We start from the raw sequence: 24,006 nt of genomic DNA on the forward strand, positions 1-24,006 counted from the left end.
ATTATGGATGACTTTCCAGATTAATTTGGTTTGGCCAACTAGGGAGATTGATCTCTTGGGCACTTGCTTGGATAAAAAATAGGGAGATTTTGCAAAGAGATGTGTTCTGTTTTTTTTCTTTTTTCTTTTTGGGTCTCACCAGGCGATGCATAGGAGTTACTCCTAGTTCATGCACTCAGGAATTACTCCTGGCGGTGCTCGGGGAACCATATGAGATGCTTGGAATCGAACCTAGGTCGGCTGCGTGCAAGGCAAATGCCCTACCAGCTGTGCTATTACTCCAGCCCCGAGATGTGTTCTGCTTTTACATATTAAGATAGGCTGGGAGTTTAAAAATCAGATTTGAGAGGACAATGTATGGGGATGAGATGTTGATTTCCATCAATGTTTATTAAATTCTATATAGGCAGGATTTAAAGTAGTTTATAGTCACAGACTCTTAATATTCAGAAGTTCTAAGAAACAAGCACCTTCCCCTCACCCCATTTCATTTAAATACTCTGATTTACAGCAGTCTCCTGCCCCCGTGCCTGGCTGTCCTTGCCGGGGCCCCTTGGAGGGGAGCGGGTTGAGCTTTCCTCCCCGCCCCGACCAGGTCTCCGGCAGCCGAAGACCTCCAGAACCAGCCACCACCATGCTGAGACCACTCTCTGCACACCTGAAGGTACCGGCAGAGGAACAAAGGCAAGCGGGTCCCCGGCCTGAGATCTCCAAGCCTACTCGGATCGGGGCTGAGCATCCTCCACCCAGATCCTCCGAATTCCAGTAGGCGGGGGTCACACACACCAACTGGTCCCCTGGTGCCGTGTAATCCCATCAATGGCCAAGACTCAGAGACTATAAAAACCAGCTCCCGGTTTTTAATAAGACCAGCTCCCAGTTTTTAGTAAGACATAATAAGACATCTTATTATGACATCTTATTATCTCATTCCTACTTTGGACAAACTGGCAGGCTACTGAATGTAACCTGCCCACATGGCAGAGTCAGGCAAACTCCCCGTGGCATACCCAATATGCCAAATACCAGTAACAATGATGGGTCTCATTCTCCTAAAGAGCCTTGAATATAGCACTTTCTTAAAAATCTCAGGGCTAGCATGAAGGAGATGTTACTGGGGCCTGCTCGAGGCAAACGACAAATAACAGGATGGTTGTGATTCGTGATTCGTGACTTTGGTTTACAAAGTTGTTTCTGATGATTTATTACAGGCATTTAGTATTCCAACACCAATCCCACCACGACTGTCACTTTCCTTCCATCACTGTCTTCATTTTCCCAACCAGCCCTTAAGCCTACCCTTTTCTAGCAGGCCCACAAGTAATTTATTTTATATTGTTTTTTATTGGCGGAGCGATAGCACAGCAGGTAGGGTACTTGCCTTGTACGTGGTAAACCTGTGTTCGATTCCTCCGCCCCCTTGGAGAGCACGGCAAGCCACCAGAGTATCCCACCCACACAGCAGAGCCTGGCAAGCTCCCCATGGCATATTTGATATGCCAAAAACAGTAACAACAAGTCTCACAATGGAGACATTACTGGTGCCCGCTCGAGCAAATCGATGAACAGCACCGGAGGACAGTGCTACCGTGTTAGTGATTGTTTATTACCACTAAATTGTCAATAGAATGATCAAAAAATACTTCAGTAAAAGAAAATGTGTGAAAATTTTTGTATCTCACCATCAAGACATTAAATCCTTGTCTGAGGGTTTACTAAGCTGCTGTTGCAACTTAAACCTTCTATGTCAATGTTTCTGTTAGTTGAGATTTTTTGCCTTCTACATTACATTCACATCCAAGCTGGTGTGCTCTTACCAGGATATTAGTATTATAGAGTTTGAAGATGTTGTGTGGCCGCATTTGAAACCGCAGGCCAGAAAATCCAAAATATTTTACTGGGCAGTCTGGCCAGAGGCATGGCAGCAGAAGCTGGGGTGTGAATGTGGCTGCTGGTGCTTTGGTTGGGCAGGAACTTGGTCTGCACCCTCTTGAAATCACCCCATGGGTCTCAACTGGGACTGGGTATCTGGAAACTTTTTGTGACTAGTTAATCTCCTTTGCGATTTATTTATGAGTGGAACAAAGACAGTTGATGAATTTATCTGGTGGTGGCTGTGGGATGTGGGTGTGGCTGCCGGGGCTACCAGAAGTATTGTCAGGTGTGGGGAGGTCACCCGTCCTGACTCTGAGAAGACCTAGAGTTTTTAGACACTCTTCCAAAAACCCCAAACAAAACCCAGTGTACCTGAGATCTTCAGAAGGTTAGCATCTCTGTGGAGTTTAGTTGTGAGCTGGTGGAGTTCAACTGGAGGCATGGCAACAGTCGTTGGTATATGTGTCCCCCAACCCCCCCCCCCCCCCCCACCCCGGCCCCGAGAGATTGTGGAGGTCTCAGCCAGGACTGATTATCTGAGAAATTTTTTTGGCTAGTTGATCTTTTTCGAGATGTACTTTTTTTTTTTTTTTAGGTCACACTTGGTGATACACAGGGGTTACTCCTGGCTTTGCACTCAGGAATTACTCTTGGCAGTGCTCAGGGGACCATATGGGATGCTGGGAATCGAACCCAGGTCAGCTGCATCAAGGCAAATGTCTTACCTGGTGTGCTATAGCTCCAGCCCTTGAGATGTACTTTTTTTTTTTTTTTGCAGGCCTTTTTTTTTTTTTTTAAGTTTTTGTTAGTGAGACACCATGAGGTACAGTTGTAGACTTACACATTTTTGTGCTTGGGTTTCAATTATACAATGATCAAGTACCCACCCCTCCACCAGTGCCCATTTCCCACCATATGGATCCCAGTATCCCTCCCACCCCCCTTCCCTCCCATCCCACCCTGCTCTGTGGCAGGGCATTCCCTTTTGTTCTCTCTCTCCTCTTGGGTGTTGTGGTTTGCAAAAGAGGCATTGAGTGGCAATCATGTTTGGTCTATAGTCTACTTTCAGCATGCTTCTCCCATCCTGGGAGGATCCTCCCAACACCCTTTATTTGGTGCTCCCTTCTCTATCTGAGCTCCCTTTTCCCCTAGCATGGCCTCCAAGACATGGAGCAAACCTCCTGTATTAATCCTGGCCACTCTTGGGTGTTAGTCTCCTATTTTGTTACTTTATGTTCCCCAGATGAATGCAATCTTTCTATACCTATCCCTCTCTTTCTGACTCATTTCGCTTAGCATGATACTTTCCATGTAGTACCACTTGTATATAAATTTCATGACTTCATCTTTTCTAACAGCTACATAAGTACTCCATTGTGTAGATGTACCAAAGTTTCTTTAACCAATCTGTTCTCGGGCACTCAGGTTTTTTCCAGATTCTGGCTATTGTAAAGAGTGCTGCAATGAACAAACAAGTGCAGATGTCACTTTGACTATACTTTTTAGCCTCTCTGGATAAATTCCCAGGAGTGGTATCGCTGGGTCAAATGGGAGCTCGATTTTTAATTTTTTGAGAATCATTCATACTGTTTTCCAAACGGGCTGAACCAGTCGGCATTCCCACCAGCAGTGAAGGAGGGTCCCTTTCTCGCCACATGCGCACCAGCACCAGTTGCTTTTGTTCTTGTGGATGTGGACCAGTCTCTGTGGTGTGAAATGATATCTCATTGTGGTTTTGATCTGCATTTGAGATGTACTTTCATAAGTTTTTGGAACAGGGCTGGTAGATGAGCTTACATAGCAGCAGTAGTGTGACATGAACAAAACAAGTACTTTTATCATCATTTTATTGATGAAGAAGATGAGGCATAAAAAGTTTGGAGATTGCCCTCAAGGTCAGACTTCTAGTGAGTCATAAAATCCAGCCACTAACTCTGGAATGCCACAAAGTTATATCACATCACAGGTAAGCACACATGTGTCATTAATGATACTAAAGGACAAGTAACCACTAACAATGCTAAAGCAGTAAGTGATAAATGGGGACAACCTGGGTGGGTGGGGCCCAGGGAGCCTTCATTGTGTAAAATCAAAGTTAGAGCTGAATAGATGATATCATCCACATCATCTTCTTGGAGATGAGTGGATCCATCCATTATTCCTCAAACTTCCTTGACTAGGAAAACTTTTCTTCTCTTTTCTCTTTTGGCCACAGCCAGCAGTGCTTAGTACTTTTTTTGACTTTTTGCTCATAGAAATATATGTGGTGTTGGGTACTGAACTGGGGTCAGTAATAAATAAGGGTAGCACCTTAACCCTTTACTCTCTTTTTGAACCACTAATTTTTTTTTACTTAGGGAACACTAGATATTAAGTATGATTATTTTAAAGCAGTTTTGAAAATGATAATTTAGAAATTATTTTAGTTTTGTTTATAGAGACTCTTAACTTTTATGCCTCTGATGTAGTTCCAAGGGAAAGGATCTCTGGGGGACTCCTATGAATAGCTATGATTAGTAAGGGATGAGTAGGATTCAAGAAAATATGGCAGGTTACTGCTTTGGTTATGTACCTAAACAATCTCTATAACCAGGACTCTATTATTACCAACTTTAGGGAAGCTTAGGTGACTTCTTGTCTTTGCTGGGCTGAGAATTACTCAAAATTACAAAATACAATATCTTTTTTGTCTCTGATCTTATTAGAGAATCCTTAGGTCATTAGGGCATTTTCCTCTCTGTAAACATTACAAAAAAAAATCACTCTTTTGCCTATCAAGATTCTTTTGTGATTCAAACTGGTCATGAATATATATAATCATGCTACATGTCTATTAATGGGCCATATGTCTTCTTTTGTACAAAAGTTGTACAACCTGGAGAAAATAAAAATTATCTTCCTAAACTATCTTTAGGGTTTTTTTTTCAAATGCTGTAGAAATGCACATTTGTTGAGTACATTCTTTCTGCTAGAAACTGTACTGTATGTTTTTTTGCTGTTGTTGTTTTTTGTATTTTTGTTTGGAGGCCACACTGGGCAGTACTCAGGGGTTACTCCTAGCTCTGTGCATAGGGATGACTCCTGGCTGGCTCAGGGAGCCATATGGAATGCCAGGGATCAAACCTGACTTGGTCATGGGTAAGGCAACTGCCCTCCCCTCGCTGGATGTTCTCTATGTTGTGTTGCATGTTTTATCTTACATTGTCTTACTTTAAACCCACAGCTCTGGGAATAGGTAACAGTCTCATTTTAATTGGAGGTTCACAGTACGGTGGGTGATGAGGAATTTGAATTCTGGTCTGACTTTAAAGCTCACACATTTAATTAAAAAATTTTGGGGGACCACGCCAAGGAGTGCTCAAGGTTTACTCCTGGTTCTGCACTCAGGATTCAGTCCCAGCGGTCTTGGGGAGCCAAATGGGGTTCTAGAAAATTGAAACCTGGTCATCTGCATGCAAAGCGTGCAAGTCCTACCCACTGTATTATCTCTCTGGCCAGCTCACACATTGAAAATCCAACCAAACCAAAAAGGACCAAAGATTAAATCAGCACTTGCAAAACTAGAATTTAAGCCATTTCAGGCAATTGAATCAAAGATACCTTGTTGCTTAGATGACTAGATTCAGGTAAGTATGTATCTTCAAATCCCATTGGTTAAAACTTAAAATTTTTTAAATAATCTATAGTTTAATTGGGAAAAACATTATAATTGCTTCTGAGCAAAAAGATCATTTAGTCATTAGAAAACTATCTGCTTGTTTCATTGCCCTGGTGCCAGGACTGAATCTTCTCCCTTCTCTCTCATGCTAAGAAGTAACTCTGCTTTGGGTTCTGCTCAAAGACAGTCATCATGAGCTAAATCACATATGGAAATATGAGAGACATCCTAGAAGGCACCAACTTCTCCTGCTCTCTCAAACTGTGATTCAACAAACCTTCTGTGATTCAACAAACCTGACATAGAAGATCAGAGCTGTTAATAACATGAGTTAAGGCCTCCTGGCATTGGGGTAAGGGAAGGAGAGTATTATTTTGTGTCTAGCAGTTATTTTCCTCCTAGAAATTTCTATCAGACATGCAAATAAGAGATACCCTAACTCTTACTCTAAAACACAGAAGATTAATAGAAAAACGGGTGATAGCTAAGGCAGATACTTCAATTCGAGATAAATTTCTTGGTGACAATGAAGATATCTTCATATGGTGATATTTTTAAGAAATTCTTTATTTTTAATTTTTCATCTAAACATGCCAATGGATTTTTTTTGGCCACAGGGCCACAAATTGAGAAAAACTCACAGGGTGGGTTCCCCCCGCAAACTTCATGTGTACACAAAACAACACAGTTTTAAAGGTTTGCTTAAAAGAATAAAGCATAAGAAATACAGTGAAATACAAGCTCATAACCAAACCCAAGTCAGTGAGCAAATATGATTCAATGTGAGCGCAAGTTACAAAACATATCTGTGTTTTGTAGGAAGCATTATCTAAAAACAGCGCTGCAGGACAGGCTTCAAGTCCCTTTACCGAAGCCTTAAAGCAGGTAGAAATGGTGGGATTTTTATTCAGCCTAGCAGGGTGTTTGGGGTAAGTCAAGGTTTCCCAAAAAGGTTCTGATACAAGGATGCTGTGAAAAGGAAAAGCAGGCTTCACCTATCAGGCCTGGCAGTGCTATATAGTTTCTCTCTGAATTTGATCTGTTGCTTACTAAAAACAGCCTCCTTGTTTCTGATCTTCTCTAGCAATATAAGAATTAAATTTGGTACATCAACTATTGATGACCCAAAGACTAGGAGATGAGTGTAACAAAGATAAAAATCTATGGATTATCCAAGACTCAATAGCAACTAGACTCCTTCTGCTGAAATATTGTAAGAGAGCTACTAGTTGAAAAAAAGAGGAAAAAAAAACTTCACATTCTCTCCTTTTTTGCCAAAAAAAAAAAAATCTGAGGAACTAAAAAAAGTTCCCAGATGCTTAAAAAGATAAATGCCTCATGTCTCATTTTATCTTACTTTTTCTCTGTACTAATAGCTTCTTCATAGGTTGATTGATGATTTTCTCTAAGAGCTATTTTTTAAAGACCTAATTGTCACATAAACACATGTTTATTTTTTTAAAGTTGGACTTATTACAATGCTCTCAGTCTTATTTATTAATATTATGACAGAAATATAGTTTATATAAACAAAGTCTATTTCATAAACTCAAGTTAGAAACCCCCTTAGCTAAAATAGTGTTTTTCCCCCTAATCTCTACTGTATGGTTCCAAATATCACTCATATATCCCAATAATTTTTTTGCTTGATTTGATTTCATGTAGATTAAAAATAGATCTCCCAAGATCACAAAGCCTCCCTACATCACCAAAACAAATCACAACAATTTGAAGGCAGGAATATACTGAACATACTCTTTTTTGGGGGCCTTACCAAGATGACAGTTCTGAATTATTGAAACAATATAGAAACTTGTGTCCATTCATAGTTACACAGAAAAAAAGTGTTAAGTTTTCACAACTTGCCTCTTACCCATATCACAATTTCAACTTATCTTCCACCCATTTCATTAGGTTTTCACACTTTCTTCAGCACCATCTGAAAATCTCTCCTACTTACATAAATATAAAAACTTTCCAAAAATTTCCCTAAACCTTAACACTACAAGTCTCAGTCTCTCTTATTACAGGAACTTGTTATAATCCAGTCAAGTTTCGAGTGTTTCATTTGCACATTAGCAGGAAAAAAAAAGTTGCCCTTAGGAAACAGGAGTTTGTCATTTTATCAGTTTGTGAAAAAGCTTGATGGTAGCAGACAACATTATATTATCATTCTCCCACTGCAATAGTATTTAAGGTAAAAAGCACAAGGTATCACCAATTTTCACCTAAGTTTTGTTTTGCTAGAATTTTAAAAGGAAAAGTACAATGCAAAATTTAGTCTCCTAGAGAAGAATGCTGTAAAAAACTGGTATTACTGCCAAGTGTCTGCAGAAGTAAAGAAAAACAAAAGCGACAACCAAATTCTGAAGTTGATAGCCAGCAAGAAGCATAATTATTCCCATGACCTGCCAGGAAGATAAATTCTGTCAGATAACTGAAATATTTTCTTTATTTAAATAATGTTAACCAGCTAAGCTGTTGGATATTTGTTCACAAGAAATAAAGGAAAAAGAAAAATCCAGCTACTAGTAACACCAAAGGAATGCACACCAACCTTTGGTGCTTTGGTACTGTAGCAATAACAGACAAAAGTGTAGGAGGGGAACAGGGACTACCCTGACAGATGACAGGGCTAATAGAAGGTCTTTGAGACCTGCCATGTCTCTGGTGAGGTTGACACACTGCCATGCTTATGACAAGAGTCCCGTAATCACAAGTTTATCAGTTGGTTCACTAAAACAGAATGTGCAACATTTCTGCGTTGAAAAGTGACTTCAGGCTTGCTGAAGGGTCTCATTAATCTGAGGAAACGATGCTTGGTGCCATAGATGAAAAACTACGGTCTCCAGTGGAATGCACGTGAAGTCTCCAAACGATTTCCTCAAAAACTTTTTTCAGTTTTTGTTTGTGACCTTAGTCAGAAAGCATAAAGATGAACGTGGGAAGGCAGCTCAGGAGGATGTCTGTGAGGATTAAAGGTGGGCAGCTTTCAGAAGGTGAAAGATGTCTAGAGTTAAGGCCTTTATCTGCAAACCATAGTATATTAATAAACTCTATACCATATTTACAAATGCGTTCTCTTGTAGTAAATCTAACAGTATTCTGTTCACAGTGCCATTGTTTATACAGGTAGCAATCCCATAATACTCACGTATTTTGGCATGGGAATCAGTAGCGCTTGGTATTTACAGAAAATGTACATGTGTGAATATAAACAGGTCACTGAATCTGATATAGATAAAAGACAGATTGGCCAATGGTGTGGAGGAATGAACTGTACAGCACCTTCCCCTTGGATCGTCTCGGAAACGTGGTTTCTTAAATTGAGGAGATATCAGATCTCTGACCCAAAGTGGCATAGTCAGTGAACAAAACAATGAACCCCTTGTTCAAGTTTGGGTACAGTGAATCATCTTAGTCCAAAATTTTAGACTCAATGTCTAGAGCATAAAATAGAAATGCTAAAAAGATTTATTATTATTTTATAATAATAATTATTATTAAAGTAGAAGGTTCTTTCTCCCATGCTCTCTTTTATGCCTTTATATGAAGACCCATATCCCTGGAGGTCCAAATATGCTGGTGTTTTCTGTCATGCAGATCAGCGGACACAGGGGCAATCACTAACATGCTCTGGATTTAGGAACTGCTGCTTGTCACAGTGTGACCCAGGACCCGTGGGGGGACAGGCAGAAGTACCTCTTTTCTTTCTCCCCAGTCTTCTCCTGGGGGGGCAAGCCTGCCCCTAGAATTGGCTCCCAAATTTCTGAATGGAGTTGCTCATTTCGGCAGCTAATGCTGAGGTGACAAATGGCTTCTGTACACTTGGAAAAAGGAGGGGAGGCAGGTAGAAGGAGGGTTTCATTCCAAAGAGCCCCAGGTCGAGACCCAGAGAGTTGTCCGGGTTTCTCCGCGGGATCCCCCTCAGAGCTTCTATCCCCTGGGGAAGGGGGTTGCTGAAGGTGGTTCTTGTTCTCTCTGCATGCAGAACGGGGTGCAGACTTGGCGCGCACTAGGGAGCATCGCCTTCGCTCACAATCTGCTCCTGCTTCTCAGTCCCTGGTCCTGTGGGGTCTGGGCTGCCACTGCTACCGTCACTGCCGCTGCTTCTGTGCTGCGTGGCCATCAAGCTCTTCCACTGGGCTTTGTTGTGCACAAGATGGTTCAACATACTCTCAGACAGGGGGCTGTTTCCGGTGAAACGGGCCCATTCCCGGAAGAGCGGCTCCACAATGTAAGTCATGAAACCTAGAACAGGCAAGGACAAAATACCCACCTGAGATCAGGAAAACGCCCTTGCACCTCCTCCCAAACACGGTGCGTGTTTACTCTGGGCCTGGCCCAGGAGTGCAGAGGCACACATGATGTGGGCTCTACCTTCTCTTCAGTGTACATAAGATTATGTCATCTTGGTCTTGTCACATAAACTCTCTAAAAAGGCTACTTAACCCCATAAGGCTATTATGCTAATGAAGTGATCTAAAACATGATACATGTTTAGAAAGCCCTTGGCATATAAGCGGACAATAAACACTGGTTATTTGGACAGGGAGAAAAACAAGCAAACAACAAAAAAGCAAAGAAATATTTGTTCTGTAGCTAAAGAGGGAAGGTAGAGGAGAGGGAGAAAGGACAAATGATAGCAGGGAGGCACATACCAAGGATTCAGACCTGCTGATAGAGGTCATACATTTACCATATAGAATATTGTTTCAAGGTTATAACTTGGTAGTTTTATCTTTTTATGGGGTGGGGGTGTATGGGCCACACCCCACTGTGTTTGGGGCTATTCCTGCTCCTGGCTCTGTGCTCAGGACTCACTCCTGTCCATGCTCAGTGGACCACATAAGGTATCAGATATTGAATCCTGGGTAGGCCACATGCAAGTCATAAACCTTAACCTCTACTAAATCTCTCTCTTGGTTTTATCTTTCTTTCATTCTTTTTTTGTTTTTGTTTCTGTTTTTTGGACCACACTAGGCAGTGCTCAGGGATTATTTCTGGCTCTGCATTCAGGGATCATTCCTGGCAGACGTGGGGCGAGAGAGGTGGGGGCATATGGGACTTTGGGGCTCAAACTCAGGTCACCAGAGTTGACTGCATGTAGGACAAGCACCCAACCTGCTGTACTATTGCTCCAGTCCCCTGTTTTGTCTGTCTTTCCACTCGGCTAAACAGCTAAGAGAAGTTAAAGAAAAGTTTATTCACAGCTGTTGCATGTGAATGCACTATGTACATGAAAAATACTATTTTAATGACTAAAGTGTTTGCTTGTCTCTTATTTTATTTTTTTTCTTAATTATTTTAGACCTGTTGCTTTCTACTCTTGTTTCACTGTTAACTTGATTTACATGTCAAAATTATAATATTCATCACAAACTTGGACATGTTAAGCTTTTTTTAAAAAAATATTTCATTGAAATGGAGTACAGAGTTAAGTGTTTCTCAGTATAATAAAATCAGCTAACATCCAATCCTGTGTCTTTATAGGCATATAACTGACAAAGCTTAATTTGATTATCTTTTCTTTTAGAGTAACCCCCCCCACTCAGTGGTTCTACGGGCCATGCCTAACACATTGTTCATGGGTTGCTCTTGGTGGTACTTAGTGCTATGATTGAATTTGGACCTCCAGCATGAAAATCATGCATGCTTGCCCTCTGAGCTATCTCTCCTGCCCTGATTATCTTTTTAGCAGAAAAACAGCAGAATACTGGCCTCTGAAGCTACTACAGATGTGAAAGAAAGATATAGCAGTGCAAAATAGTATCTTCATTTTTGTATTATCTCATCTTATAGAAAATATCATTTATATATTGTATTGTGAGATAATTTATATAATTCAAACTTGAGGAGAAAAATGAAGCCACTGACAGGAATTTGTATTTGATAAGAATATATAGAGGTGGAGCTGCAGCGATTGCACAGTGGGGAGGGCATTTGTCTTGCATGCGGCCGACCCAGGTTCGATTCCCAGCATCCCATATGGTGCCTTGAGCACCGCCAGGAGTAATTCCTGAGTGCATGAGCCAGTAATAACCCCTGTGAAATGCTGGGTGTGACCCAAAAAGCAAAAACAAAAAAGGTATATAGAGGCTTATAAGGATTTTATTCTTTAATTTTTATTTCTTTGCTTTTCTTGAATTTTCTTTACTTCCATCACAATGTCCATAATTAATTTATAATATCTTTATTTTTCAGGGAGATTAGTTATGAGATGGGCTGTAGCAATAGTACAGCAGTAAGGCGTTTGCCTTGCGTGCAGCCAGCTCAGCTGAGCCAGGTTCAATTCCTCCACTCCTCTCAGAGAGCCCGGCAAGCTACCTACAGTATCTCTACTGCACAGCAAAGCCTGGCAAGCTACCCGTGATGTATTTGATATACCAAACACAGTAACAACAAGTCTCACAATGGAGATGTTACTGGGCCCGCTGGAGCAAATCGATGAACAACAGGAGGACAGTGCTACAGTGCTACAGTTATGAGATATTAAAATATAATTTTCAAAATTATACTCTTATAAAGTTTAAGGTGTGTTTATTGTGTTTTGTTATTACTTATTGTATAAAAGTTTATAAAATCAGTATTTTCTAAGCCAGTACTTAAAAATCCCATTATGTATTAAAAGCCTCATTTAATAACTAGAAAAGGCATTTTAAAGTCTGAATAGGCCCCCTGAGTTTTTCAAATGAATGAAGACCTCTGTCTGATTAGATTTGGTTACCTGCTCCACTGAAATTCTTAAAATGCTATTAATGATGATTTCTCATAAACATAATTCCAACACCATACCCATCACCAGAGTACCCACCTCCTTTTCCCAAAGACCTTAGTGCTCCTCTCTCTCAACCTCTTACCCCAAACTAACTCAATTGTGTGAAGTTCTCCCATCACCTTGCCTTTGGTCCTTTGCTGCCACATTGCTGTATATATTTAAGTCCCACAAAAGAGATCATTCTGTGTCTATCCCTTTTTTTCTGACAGACTCTATCCAACATGATACTTTAGCACTATCCATTTTTTTAAAAAAATTAAACGATTTTCTCCTTCTTAGAGCTGCATAGTATTCCATTATGTATGTATGTATATATATATATATATATATATATGTATAATCACAACTTTTTTTTGGGGCCACACTCTATGGTGCTCTGGGCTTACTCCTGGCTGTTCTCTCAGGGATCAATCCTGGCTAATTTAGGGGACCATATGTAGTGCTGAGCATCAAATCTGGGTTGGAATCATGTCAGACAAGTATCGTACCTAGTTCAATACAACTTCTTGATTCATCTGTATTTGGCTATTTGGATTGTTTCTATGTCTTGACTATTGTACTTAATATTGAGTATGATGATAAACATAAATGTGCATATATCCTTTTGAATGAAAGGTTTTGTCTTTTGGGAATAGATGCCAAGAAGAAGAAGCAATACTGGGCTGTGTGGTAGTCTATTTTTTTGATAGATCATTATATTGCTTCCATAGAGGCTGAACCAGATGACAGTAGTAGATGAGGGTTCCTTTCTCATCACAACACCACCGCCAATGGCTACTTCTAGACTTTTTGATATGTGTTGGTACCAGATTTTTGTTTCTACCCTATTCATCCACACAGCATGCCAAACCCAAAGTAGAATCTTTGCAAAGATATTTTCCTGGAGTGGTAAGAGTTTAGGAAAGAAAACATGGTGGCCTTGGAGTTAAAAAAAGAATGGTAGGAAAGTCCCTTTTCTCCTCTTCTTTCTACAGATTTCATCACCTGGACTTTCATTTTAGATAGAACTTTCTCTTTTAAATACAGAATTTGATAGAGGGAATGAAGAAGGAGACAGAGAATATACTAAATCCCATTTCCATATGGATAAATATGAATGACTTAATCAGAAAATCAGATCTAAGTCTGAGATGGCACAAAGGAAAGTCTTATGGTGGACTGGGATAGGAGTAGAGAAGACATGTTCAGTCCCAGGGAAATCAAGATAGAGGAAATTGCCACATTACTTGAATCTAGTAAATAAGTCCTTGTTTGGAATTCTGAAACCTCAGTTCTCATTAGATTCTGTTTATCTGTTTGCTTTTTTTCCCAGTAAAGCCTGATCAGCTCCTGAACTTACTGAGCTGGAAGGCATAGAGACAAAGATTTATATACTAAGGGTTATTTTATAATAACCTTCCCCTTCTCTTTATTACTGGTGTGATGATAGCATTCATGGGATTTTATGCCCATCCCATTTTAAAAACAAGTATCTATGGTAACCACATTTTCCTGAGCTGAAAATCAGAATGTATGATCTGGCAAAATGAGAGTGTTCTCATGACAACCACAGGATAAAAATCTCTGAATTCAGAACTATCATGAAAATCCAGGTTATCTGTTTAACAATGTGAACAATTTTCTTTGGGATTTCACATGTCTTTAAATGTGCCTCATGCATTTTATTCTAGTCACAAATTAACATACCGGGGTCCAGGATTAGGATTTTGATTAGGATCTCTTCCTTTTGAATTATATTAGCAGAAAGAACTGCCACAAAGAAAAGAAACTGATAGAAGGAAACTGATTTCAGGGAAGCTAAAACTACATTTCTCCCACTCCTCCGCCACTCTCTCATCTCCTTAGAGGGAAGATCCTAGTTCCATCTCCCTTGATTCTTTCTGAATTATTATTTTTTTAATAGCACTTTGTTATTTTTCCTGGTGGAGGAACCAGTTTAATTATACCAATAGTATAACAGTACTAAAGGCAAGTTGGAAAAAATGAACAGTATCATAATTCTAACATATCTATTTTAATATTTGTATTAAATCTTTGCTACTAAGTTTATTTTGTACATTAAATATTTATACTTATGTTAATTTTACCCTTAGTTGCTTAGGATAACTTCATATTTATTATTCTGGGACTATGGATTAGATTTAGTCCTTGTGCCTTTCTAAGATTTTCTGGTTTTCTTAATTTTTAGTTTATATTTCTCAGGGTGTTCTCTTCCTGTCCAAAAAAAAAGGAATTAGTCTATGAGCTGTGTAGAGATTAGAGGTTAGTGACTGTGTTAAGCAGCTGAAGTCTGTGGGAACTGGAGAAAAACATAAACTGGTGGTAGACATCAAGACCAGAGCCTATATGGAAAAGAATCAGAGTTTCTGAAGTTGGTCAATTTGAAAGAAACTACAAGAAAGAGAGAATTGCTTTAAATGCAGATGGAATTTTAGAGTGTTTTAAGGAGTTATAGAAATTCTTGGTGAAGCAAAACATAACTCTAGTAAAGTGCCTGGAATTTGATAAGTGTTTTTCATAACTTAATTAGAAGTAACAACTAGTTTGCATATGCTAACATGACACTTTCACAGATTACTGTGACTGATATTTTAGAACATTGTCCTAAAAACACAAAAATACATAAATGAAGTAGTATTTTGAATGAGAGAGGAAAGAAGTATGACCATAAAAGATGGTGTGGCTTAGAGGACCTGGGCTGAGGACCAGGACCGTAGGAATTCTTGTTGGGAATGAACTTGGAAACCCAAATTGGAGGGGCTTTTCCAATAGGAAGACCTATTCCATAAATTTCTCACCCTTCCAATCCTAAAGAAGTGTGAGTTAACAGTTGATTCTTGGTTACTTTCCTTCGTACTCATTTTCCCCCCTGTTTTGAACTAGAGTTAATAAAGTTAAGTTCAGAAACTACAAAAAAGACTTTACTTCATTCTTTGTGATATAATTTATCTATTGGTAATTACAAAATCTGTCATGATTATTTGGATTTACCCATTAAAAGTAAGCAATAATTAATTCCCAGTTAGGTTCTTTCTATAGCTGTGTGCAGATCGTCTTTTCTACATAACTTTTGGTAGACGTGCAAAACCTGTTAATTTAAAATTAGAACTGAATTCAACTCACCAATTTGTATACTAGGAATTGAATCTTTCTGTTGATTACAAAGAGGACTGATTTCCAGTTCAAATTTCTGTTCAAGGTCACCTAAATGGAAAGAAGAAACACATCAGTAATAGAAAACTTATAAAAATTAATATTAATAGGTTTAACAATCAATTTGAAAGAAATAATACTGGAAATTAAAAATGCTTTAGCACCAGCTCTGCCTCACTCTGATAGCTTCTGTGAAAATATCAGGGTGTCAATGACTATTTACAGTAGGCTCATTGGAAATAGGCATGCTTTGGGACCAAACAAATTTTAAAACATGATCTATAAAAACAAGAACACAACAAATGGGCAGTTTTCTAACATGAAATGGAAATTCTGGATGTAAGTTACAGGTTAAGAAAACAAATTTTATGCCTTTCCCCTTCATTCACTCTGACCCTTTTCTGGCTTAACTTCAAGAACCAGTAATAATAAATAATAGGAGGGCCAAAGAGATAGTACAGTGAGGAGAGTGTTTGCCTTGCATGTGGCTGACCCACGTTCAATCCCCAGAATCCCATATGGTCCCCCAAGCACCATCAGCAGTAATTCCTGAGTGCAGAGCCAGAAGTAACCCCTGAGCATCACTGGATGTGACCCCAAAAAAGCAAAAAAAAAATTAGTAGGAAATGGAGGAGACAGACTTGAAGATCTTACTGAAGAATATCTCAGTGTATACAATCAGAAATAGGATTCTGATATTTTATATATGTATTTTAAATTTTTATTAGTGAGACACCATGAGGTACAGTTGTAGACTTACAAATTTTTGTGCTTGGGTTTCAAGCTTACAATGATCAAATACCCATCCCTCCACCAGTGCCCATTTTCCACCATGATATTTTATATTCTGAATTAAAAATGTTTTATTCAATTAACTGATGGTTAAAAACACACAGAGTCAGGATGCTATTTCTTTCATGAGATGCCTTTGTCAGCTGAAGACCAAAGAAGCACCACTTTAAATTCATCATCCACGGCTTTATCACTTTTTCCTTAGGCTTAAAAAATGGGTAACTTTTATATGGTGAATTAGTAGAAAATGTGAATTTCTGAAATGCATGTGGCTTACAGCTGTGGAAGTGTACATTCCTAGGAGGACTAAAATTATAATGTTTCTACCATTTCTATTGGGTATCAAGCACTGTTATGGGCCTTTTACATATGTTAATATACTTAATGCTCATAACAATCTCATTATAATCTCCATTTTTATAGATCAAGCCATAGACCTAAAAGTAAGTTTGGTGACTCAAGTTTTTATTGCTAGAAAAGAGAGGAGCCATGTTGGGAAGCCTGCCTTATGAGCTGGGGGAGAAGGCAACTGGGATAGAGAAGGGGTCACTAAGTCAATGATGGTTGGAGGGATTGCTCGGGGTGGGAGATGTGTGCTGAAAGTAGATATAGGGCCAAACATTATGGCCTCTCATTATCTGTATTTCAAACCATAATGCCCATAAGTAGAATGAGAGTAAGAGGGAAATTAACTGCCATAGAGACAGGGGGAAATGTGGGATGGGTGCGGGTAGGGATACTGGGGACGTTAGTGGTAGAAAATGTACACTGGTGGAGGGATGGGTGTTCGATCATTGTATGACTGAAACTCAAACATGAAAGCTATGTCAGTGTAGTTCACGGTGATTCAATTAAAAAAAAAAAAGGAAAAGAGGGGAGCATAGATTCTAACCTAGGAAGTCGGATTCAGAGTTTTAGCCACTGACTTAGAACATTTGAGACAGCATATTGCTGTCATTTTTCTCTAAACCTGTAGCCATTGTTCCTTATTCTCTTCTGTCTGGGTGATTCTCAAGACTAATAGGAGCAAATCATTTAGGTTTGATTTGAATATTTCAGAGGATAATAGTGTTCAAGGGCAGGGTATGACACTGCTTAACATTCAGAGGAATTCTCTAAAAACCAGGTCTTCACCTCCCGACTTCTGTGCATAGTGAGGTTTCAGTCAAGCTTGACATTTTGGAGAAAATGTATTTGATTTCTCCTTTTTGTTTATTTTCACGTAAAACCATCAACTATTGATTACTCTTGAAATTCTTTTTTTCTCTGGGGCTGAAGTGTGTGGGACACACCTGATGGTGCTCAGGATTTACTTTTGGCTCTGTGCTCAGGGATCGCCCCTGATGGGGCTTGTGGGACCAGATGAGGTGCTGGGAATCAAACTCAGGTTGGCTGTGAGTAAGGCAAGTGCCCTACCTGGTTGTTCTATCTCTCCAAAACAAGGCACAAAACAAACAAACAAACAAAAGGATTAAAACTACAATCAGTGCTAATGTGAGCATAAGATTGGGTCAAAATAAACAGTAGCAGAATACATCCTTTTTTTCTCTCTCTCATTGTTTGATTTACAAAAGTTCTTTTCTTCCTGTGTTATTTTAATGTTTTCTGCATCTCACAGTAAAGAAGGTATTTATCTAATCTAATCTACTAAAACCCTCTTTGCTCTAACTGCATGATATTTCTGAGAAGTTTGGTTTTCCCTCAGTGGAAATTTTGCATCTTGAGCAACAAGAATTAATGTTTTTATTTCTAGCCATTTAGACACAATTGAGGTGAAATTTATAGCTGTTGGGGCTACAGGACCACTTTGATTCTGAATGAGAGAGGCTGAGCAGCACTTTCTGGCCCCACACGAACCCAATCTGTTCTCCTTTGTTTTCCATCTTTAGGATGTCACAATGCTACTGACACAGCTTTCAATGGAGGCATCTCCAAAGACTCACTGTTGCGATTTGACCTCACAGAGCAGCTATGTGGGACACTTCAGGCTTTATTTGTTTTCGTTCTTTCCAACTTGATCCTGTCACAACATCAGGGAACTTATTGTGCCTGAACAAACAGCCTGAGCACTAAACGGGCCTGAAGAAACAAGGCTATGCTTAAAAGCTCAACATCAAGATTCTCCTGTGAATTCATTGCCTTATTTCTGAATGAGGTTAATCACCTAAAAATTATATCCCAACTTGGGGCCATTTGTTTGGTTTATGGTATACATTCGAGAGAACAAAAACTCATTTTTTTGGCTTGCTGTGCTATGACCCAAAATAAAAATACAATAAAGAATTAATTAGGTTTCAGTATCTACTCAGAAAAGTAAGGGAACAGGATGCAAAAGGATTCTAAGACCTTCAGTCGATGAGAAAATATTGACCCCAAATATTGTTTAGCTCTTAGGCTGTATTAGCTCATTAATATGAAGGTTAGGTCAAAAACTATCCCTCAGTCTTACAGCCACAGAGAAAGCCATTAAAAAAACATGATATACTCACCATTTTTACTCATTCCCATTGTATCTTATTACTTGCTTTTTTGTAGTAAGTAAATTATTTATTTAAAAATTACTTCCAGCACTGGTGATGGAACATTGCATCACAATGTATCAATAACTTTTTAAATCACAGTGCCTTAATAAAACTCACTATGAATAACTTTTTAAATTACAGTACCTTAATAAAATTTTAAAAAAATTCCAAAAAGAGATAGTTTTCAAGAAAATTAAAGAGAAAGGTTAGGATAATAAGAGTTTATGAAAGAATAAATGTCATGATAGATTAGCTATTTCTTGCTTTATTAGAAATGCCTCAAAGGAGAAAGAGTGGTGAAAACTCAAGCTGTCAGACTCCTTCTAACCTTGCCTGTAGAATTCTTCGCAGACTCTTTCGCTCCATTGCTTGCTCATCTCCCAGATTCTACAGGGATTGCAAATGTCAGCACACTTCAGGGCAATCTGAGAAATGATAAGATAGGAAGAAAATGGTTAAAGGGCGATTCTTCAGCAGCACGCTCAGTATGCCTCCTGGTTCCAGGACCAGCTGGACAGAGATCATCCTTTTTCAGAAAACAGCATTTACTTGCCAACATATAAGACCTTCCTTCAGAACTTCCTCCATATGTAGAAGTGAGAAAGAATAGTCACTATCTTAAGATATGGAATTTCCCAGAGAGATATGGGGTGGGTGGGTAAGCCAAGGAAAGCCATAGTCTGGCTTCTTCTATGGCCCATACCTTGTGGGCAGAGAGGCCACTAAAGACCCTCACAGGTTCACATGAGATCATTCATATCTTACTCTCAATGAGACCAGTTTCACAGATCACTTGTGCATTTTGTATTTTTGTATCTTGAATGTTGAGCAGGCTTTATTCCACCCACCAGAGACTGAAAGCCCATCAACTGATAGAGTCAAATCAAGGCATCATGGCATGGATTATTTCACACTGTTTGGATCTGGGATTCCAGCTGATCCGAGGAGGATTACCATGCATTCCCAGAGAATATTCTCACCCCATTAATCAGTGAACTGAGAGATGGCTACAGAGATAGACTGAAGGTGGGCATCACTTTGCAGTAATGCTGGTTTGTTTGATTCAATTTCTTAGGATCACAGAACTGCTAGTGTGCTGGGGTCTAAATCGTATTGGTGGTTTCTTGATTTTCTGGTTAATGGGAACTCCAGTAGACATGCATTTGTGCTAGCAAGCACTTTTAAAATGCAAGTATTCTAGTCAAATAGTTCCTTGAGTTATAAAATCAGATATCTGATTGATCTTTGTGGCACTTATTGTAGGAAATATCAAAAATTTGGAAGAAAGAAGGGAGATCCTACAGGTGGGAAGAGGCTCTTTCCTGGGAAGGATGGAGTGCTTTGACAAATATGGTGGACAGCATTAAGGTATATAGCAAAAAAAAAAAAAAAGTACAAAGAAAACCAAATAAAATCTCAGATAGTTTTGGTCTATGCACATTTATTTCCTTGGTTAAAACTGGACTCTAGGTGAGCTCAGGGTTTATTTCTTTCTCTCTTTGTGTCAAAAGGAAAGAAAGAAGACATGAGAAAATGGGAGGTAAAAGATCCTGTAGGGATGCCAGTCTTCTGCTTCAGCTTTCATATGTCTACTTCACAGAGTCAGACCACCTCTTGTTGGCATCTTATAATAGAATTAAATAGGAGAGGGACTGGAGCAACAGTACAGTGGGTAGGGCATTTGCCTTGCATGCGGCTGACCTGGGTTTGATTCCCCGCATCCCATATGGTCCCCTGAGCACTGCCAGGAGTAATTCCTGAGTGCAAAAAAGTCAGGAGTAACCCCTGTGCATTGCTGGGTGTGACCCAAAAAGCAATAAAAAAATAAATAAATAGGAGAGACTGGGCTTGATCTGATTCATTCAATTAAATGAAAACAGATTATTTATTGATGACTAAAAATGGTAAGACTAGGTAAACATGTTTGAGAGTCTGATGAAAAGACGAGCTTGCATATAAAAGGAAGTCATGCAGGAGTTGGATAAAAATAATCTAGTTAATGGAAGACTACTCATTTTTCAACTACTAATTATACTATAGCTAGCATAAAATATATATATTTGTTACAGAAACAGTCTAAGTTGCACAGGTATGCACGTGGTCAGTTTTGCATCAAGCCTGCCAAATGTGGTAGATTCTTATTGCATGCAATTGGCTAGAGGGGTTACTTTGTGGTGAAGCAGTTACTAAACGAGGAAATATGAGATATTATCAATTTATTGACACGGAACCCAGACTTTGCTTGTTTGTAAATCAAGTAAAAATTTCATGTATCTCAGAGCTTTTATTAAAGTAGGTCACTGCTCTAATTTTACTCTGTGTGATACTCCTCAAATGCACTAAACATATTGACCAAAATTGTCTTTTCTTTTCTTTTATTTTATTTTATCCAACATGGATGATAGCCCTTGTTCTTATTATTTACCTGAAGCATGAAGTGCCTGTCATGTACAGCCTCCAGTCTTAAATCTTTATTGTGGAGATGAGCTTTCAATCTTGTCAAAAATTCATTTTGCCTGTTGATGTCTGTTGCCAAGATCAAGGAGCCCAGCTGTTGTTCAATATCCTGTCTGCATCCACAACAATAAAAGAGAACACACACACACAAAGAAAATCCCTTTGAGGAGAGTAATTGATTCCTATTTCATCAGGTGGTTTGCATTCTCATTTCTACCTTTGATTCCATTTATTACAGTCCCAGACCCTCAAAACCCAAAAGAGGTTCTCATCTCTGCCCCTACAATTTCTGCCTTTAGATGGAGGATATTAAGAACTGCCTATAGTGAGTAAAATTTTGGGGGAATCAACTTGTGGTAGTTTGTACAGTCCCATAGTTCCTATGAGTAAATAAACTGAAAGGCAATTAGCAATGTTAACTTTGAGGACATAAAAAGACCTGCAGAATCACAGCAGTTTGGGGATGAGTTTCTAATAGCTTTTAAACCTGCAAAAAAATTAAAATTCACAGTAACAACAGTAACAAAATTTGCAAGAGGAGAAAATAAAGCACATTAGGCCTTTACCTCCCATATAGGAAGCAGTAAGGGAAAGACAATTAAATTGTATTTATTGAAAAAAATTTAGCTTAAAAAATAAAATATATTTGAGCTGTGTACATAGTGCATGCCTATGACGGTTATATCCCAGAATGTTCCTGTTATCTCTTTCATCACATCCTTTCCCAAACCACTAGGTAACCATTAACTTGATCTTTATTTGAACAATATTCTTATTACAGTAATTTTACCATCTAAGTGTAAAAAATATGCAAGTCTAAATAACATGGTTTAATTTTAACCGTTTTGAGGCTAGACATATTTAATATGTCTTACTTATAAATCTTTCGGGCTGGAGTGATAGCACAGCGGGTAGGGCATTTGCCTTGCACACAGCCGATCCGGCCGACCCAGGTTCGATTCCTCCACCCTCTTGTAGAGCCTGGCAAGCTACCGAGAGTATCTTGCCCGCACGGCAAAGCCTGGCAAGCTACCTGTGACGTATTTGATCCGCCAAACACAGTAATAAGCGTCACAATGGAGACGTTACTGGGCCTGCTTGAGCAAATCGATGAACAGCGGAAGGATAGTAACAGTAACTTATAAATCTTTTAGACCTGGCCCTTTACCCACTTGTTCTGCTTCTGGTGTGTTCTGCATTAAGGATTCAATCAAACCCAGATTGAAAATATGTACTTTGGAGATAGGACTAGTATGTTTGTGACAGTATCAAACATATACAGATAATTTTCTTGTCATAATTTCATAAATAAGACAAAAATTATTTACATAGTATATACATTGTCTTGACTATTATAAGTAATTTAGAGAGAATTGAAGTATACAAGAAGGTATGTGTAGATTACATGCAAACACAATGCTATTTTATTATAAGGATCTTGTTCATCTGTGGATTTGGGCATATGTGGGCTTCCTAGAACCAGTTTATCAGAAATAGATAGGGATGAATTCATATAACTGTTTACATTATCCATCATAATATGAGAACTTTTAGGATAGAAAAAATTCGCAAAAATTCTTAAACAAGAGATTTGTTAAATAAACTATGTTATATGCATAAAATTGCATTATATGCAAAAACTGCATATAAAGCTATAAATATTGATGGGGACAAATGGCATGATTTATTGTTAGGTTAAAAACCAAGATCAAGGCATGTAAGTCATTATTTACGTGGTCATAAGAAAGGATTTGGAAAGCTCTATGCGTTTTGGCTTTCAAACTGGGTTATAGCTCATTGATAAAGCATGGCTTGTATTAATGAGTCCTAGGATGGATTCATGACACCACACACGTGTTCATGTGCTCACATACCCTCCCACACAATCAAAACAAATGGCTTTTACTTTCTTTTCTATACTGCATAATAATGTATGAACTCTTTAAAAAATAAACAAATTTAAATAAAAATAAACCATTTTAGTAGGGTAAATATTTCATGAATCAATTTAAAAGCAGAAGAAAATTTCAAATAATATTTTAAAGTAAAACAAATGATTACTATAGTTCATATACAAACAATGATTATAAATGAAGTGATAAGAAAAAAACCAACCACAATAGTTTGTTCCCTAAAGAAACAGTAATATCCTGTAAACACATAGAAACTTTTTAATCTTAGTTGTTATTAACAAATCCATCCATATATTGCTAACTTGTTTAAACAGGATAGTAAAGATAAAATTCAATTTTGGTAAGGACTTATTAGTAATTTTTTTTCATAATCTACCAGTAGGAATATACTTTTTAAAAAAGCAACTTGGTATTATTTAACAAGAACATTATAAATTTAAACTTTCCTGACCAATAATTCTTCTGGGTGGTCTCACACTAGTGTTTGGGAGTCCTAGGGGTCCCAATGGTGATTCTCAGCCCATTGGGCTAGCTGTTCAATGCAAATTCCAGAAGATGCAATATTGTTTTATATTTTGGGGGATTATAAGGGTAACCCTGGGCTGCATCTGAACACAGGCCAGGCATATACTAAATATGAGTTCTAACCAATATATTGTCTCCTGTCCCAGACCAATGCTTTTGATCTACAAATATTTTCTGAGAAAATAATATTGGTGTTTGAGATAAAAATATATGGTTAGGGGCTGGAGCGATAGCACAGTGGGTGGGCATTTGCCTTGCACGTGACTGACTGGGGTTCGATTCCCAGCATTCCATTTGGTCCCCTGGGCACCGCCAGGAGAAATTCCTGAGTGC

The 24,006-nt window shown here is 38.7% G+C and overlaps 1 protein-coding gene across 2 annotated transcripts in view; it reads right to left on the bottom strand.

The window, feature by feature from the left end:
- Window positions 1-6,558: 6,558 nt before the first annotated feature.
- Window positions 6,559-24,006, bottom strand: part of PDE7B (phosphodiesterase 7B) — a 355,250-nt gene continuing 337,802 nt past the window's right edge. For both annotated transcript variants that reach the window (XM_056126213.1, XM_056126214.1), the window contains 4 exons: window positions 21,204-21,348; window positions 19,107-19,203; window positions 15,435-15,515; window positions 6,559-9,784 (listed from right to left, as the gene is read on the bottom strand). In XM_056126213.1, coding sequence (XP_055982188.1) covers window positions 9,549-9,784; window positions 15,435-15,515; window positions 19,107-19,203; window positions 21,204-21,348 — 559 coding nt within the window. In that variant the 3' untranslated portion in view covers window positions 6,559-9,548. The remainder of the gene's footprint in view (window positions 9,785-15,434; window positions 15,516-19,106; window positions 19,204-21,203; window positions 21,349-24,006) is intronic.

The sequence above is a fragment of the Sorex fumeus genome, unplaced genomic scaffold, assembly GCF_029834395.1.
Source record: "Sorex fumeus unplaced genomic scaffold, SorFum_2.1 ptg000061l, whole genome shotgun sequence".
In the NCBI taxonomy this organism is placed as follows: domain Eukaryota; kingdom Metazoa; phylum Chordata; class Mammalia; order Eulipotyphla; family Soricidae; genus Sorex; species Sorex fumeus.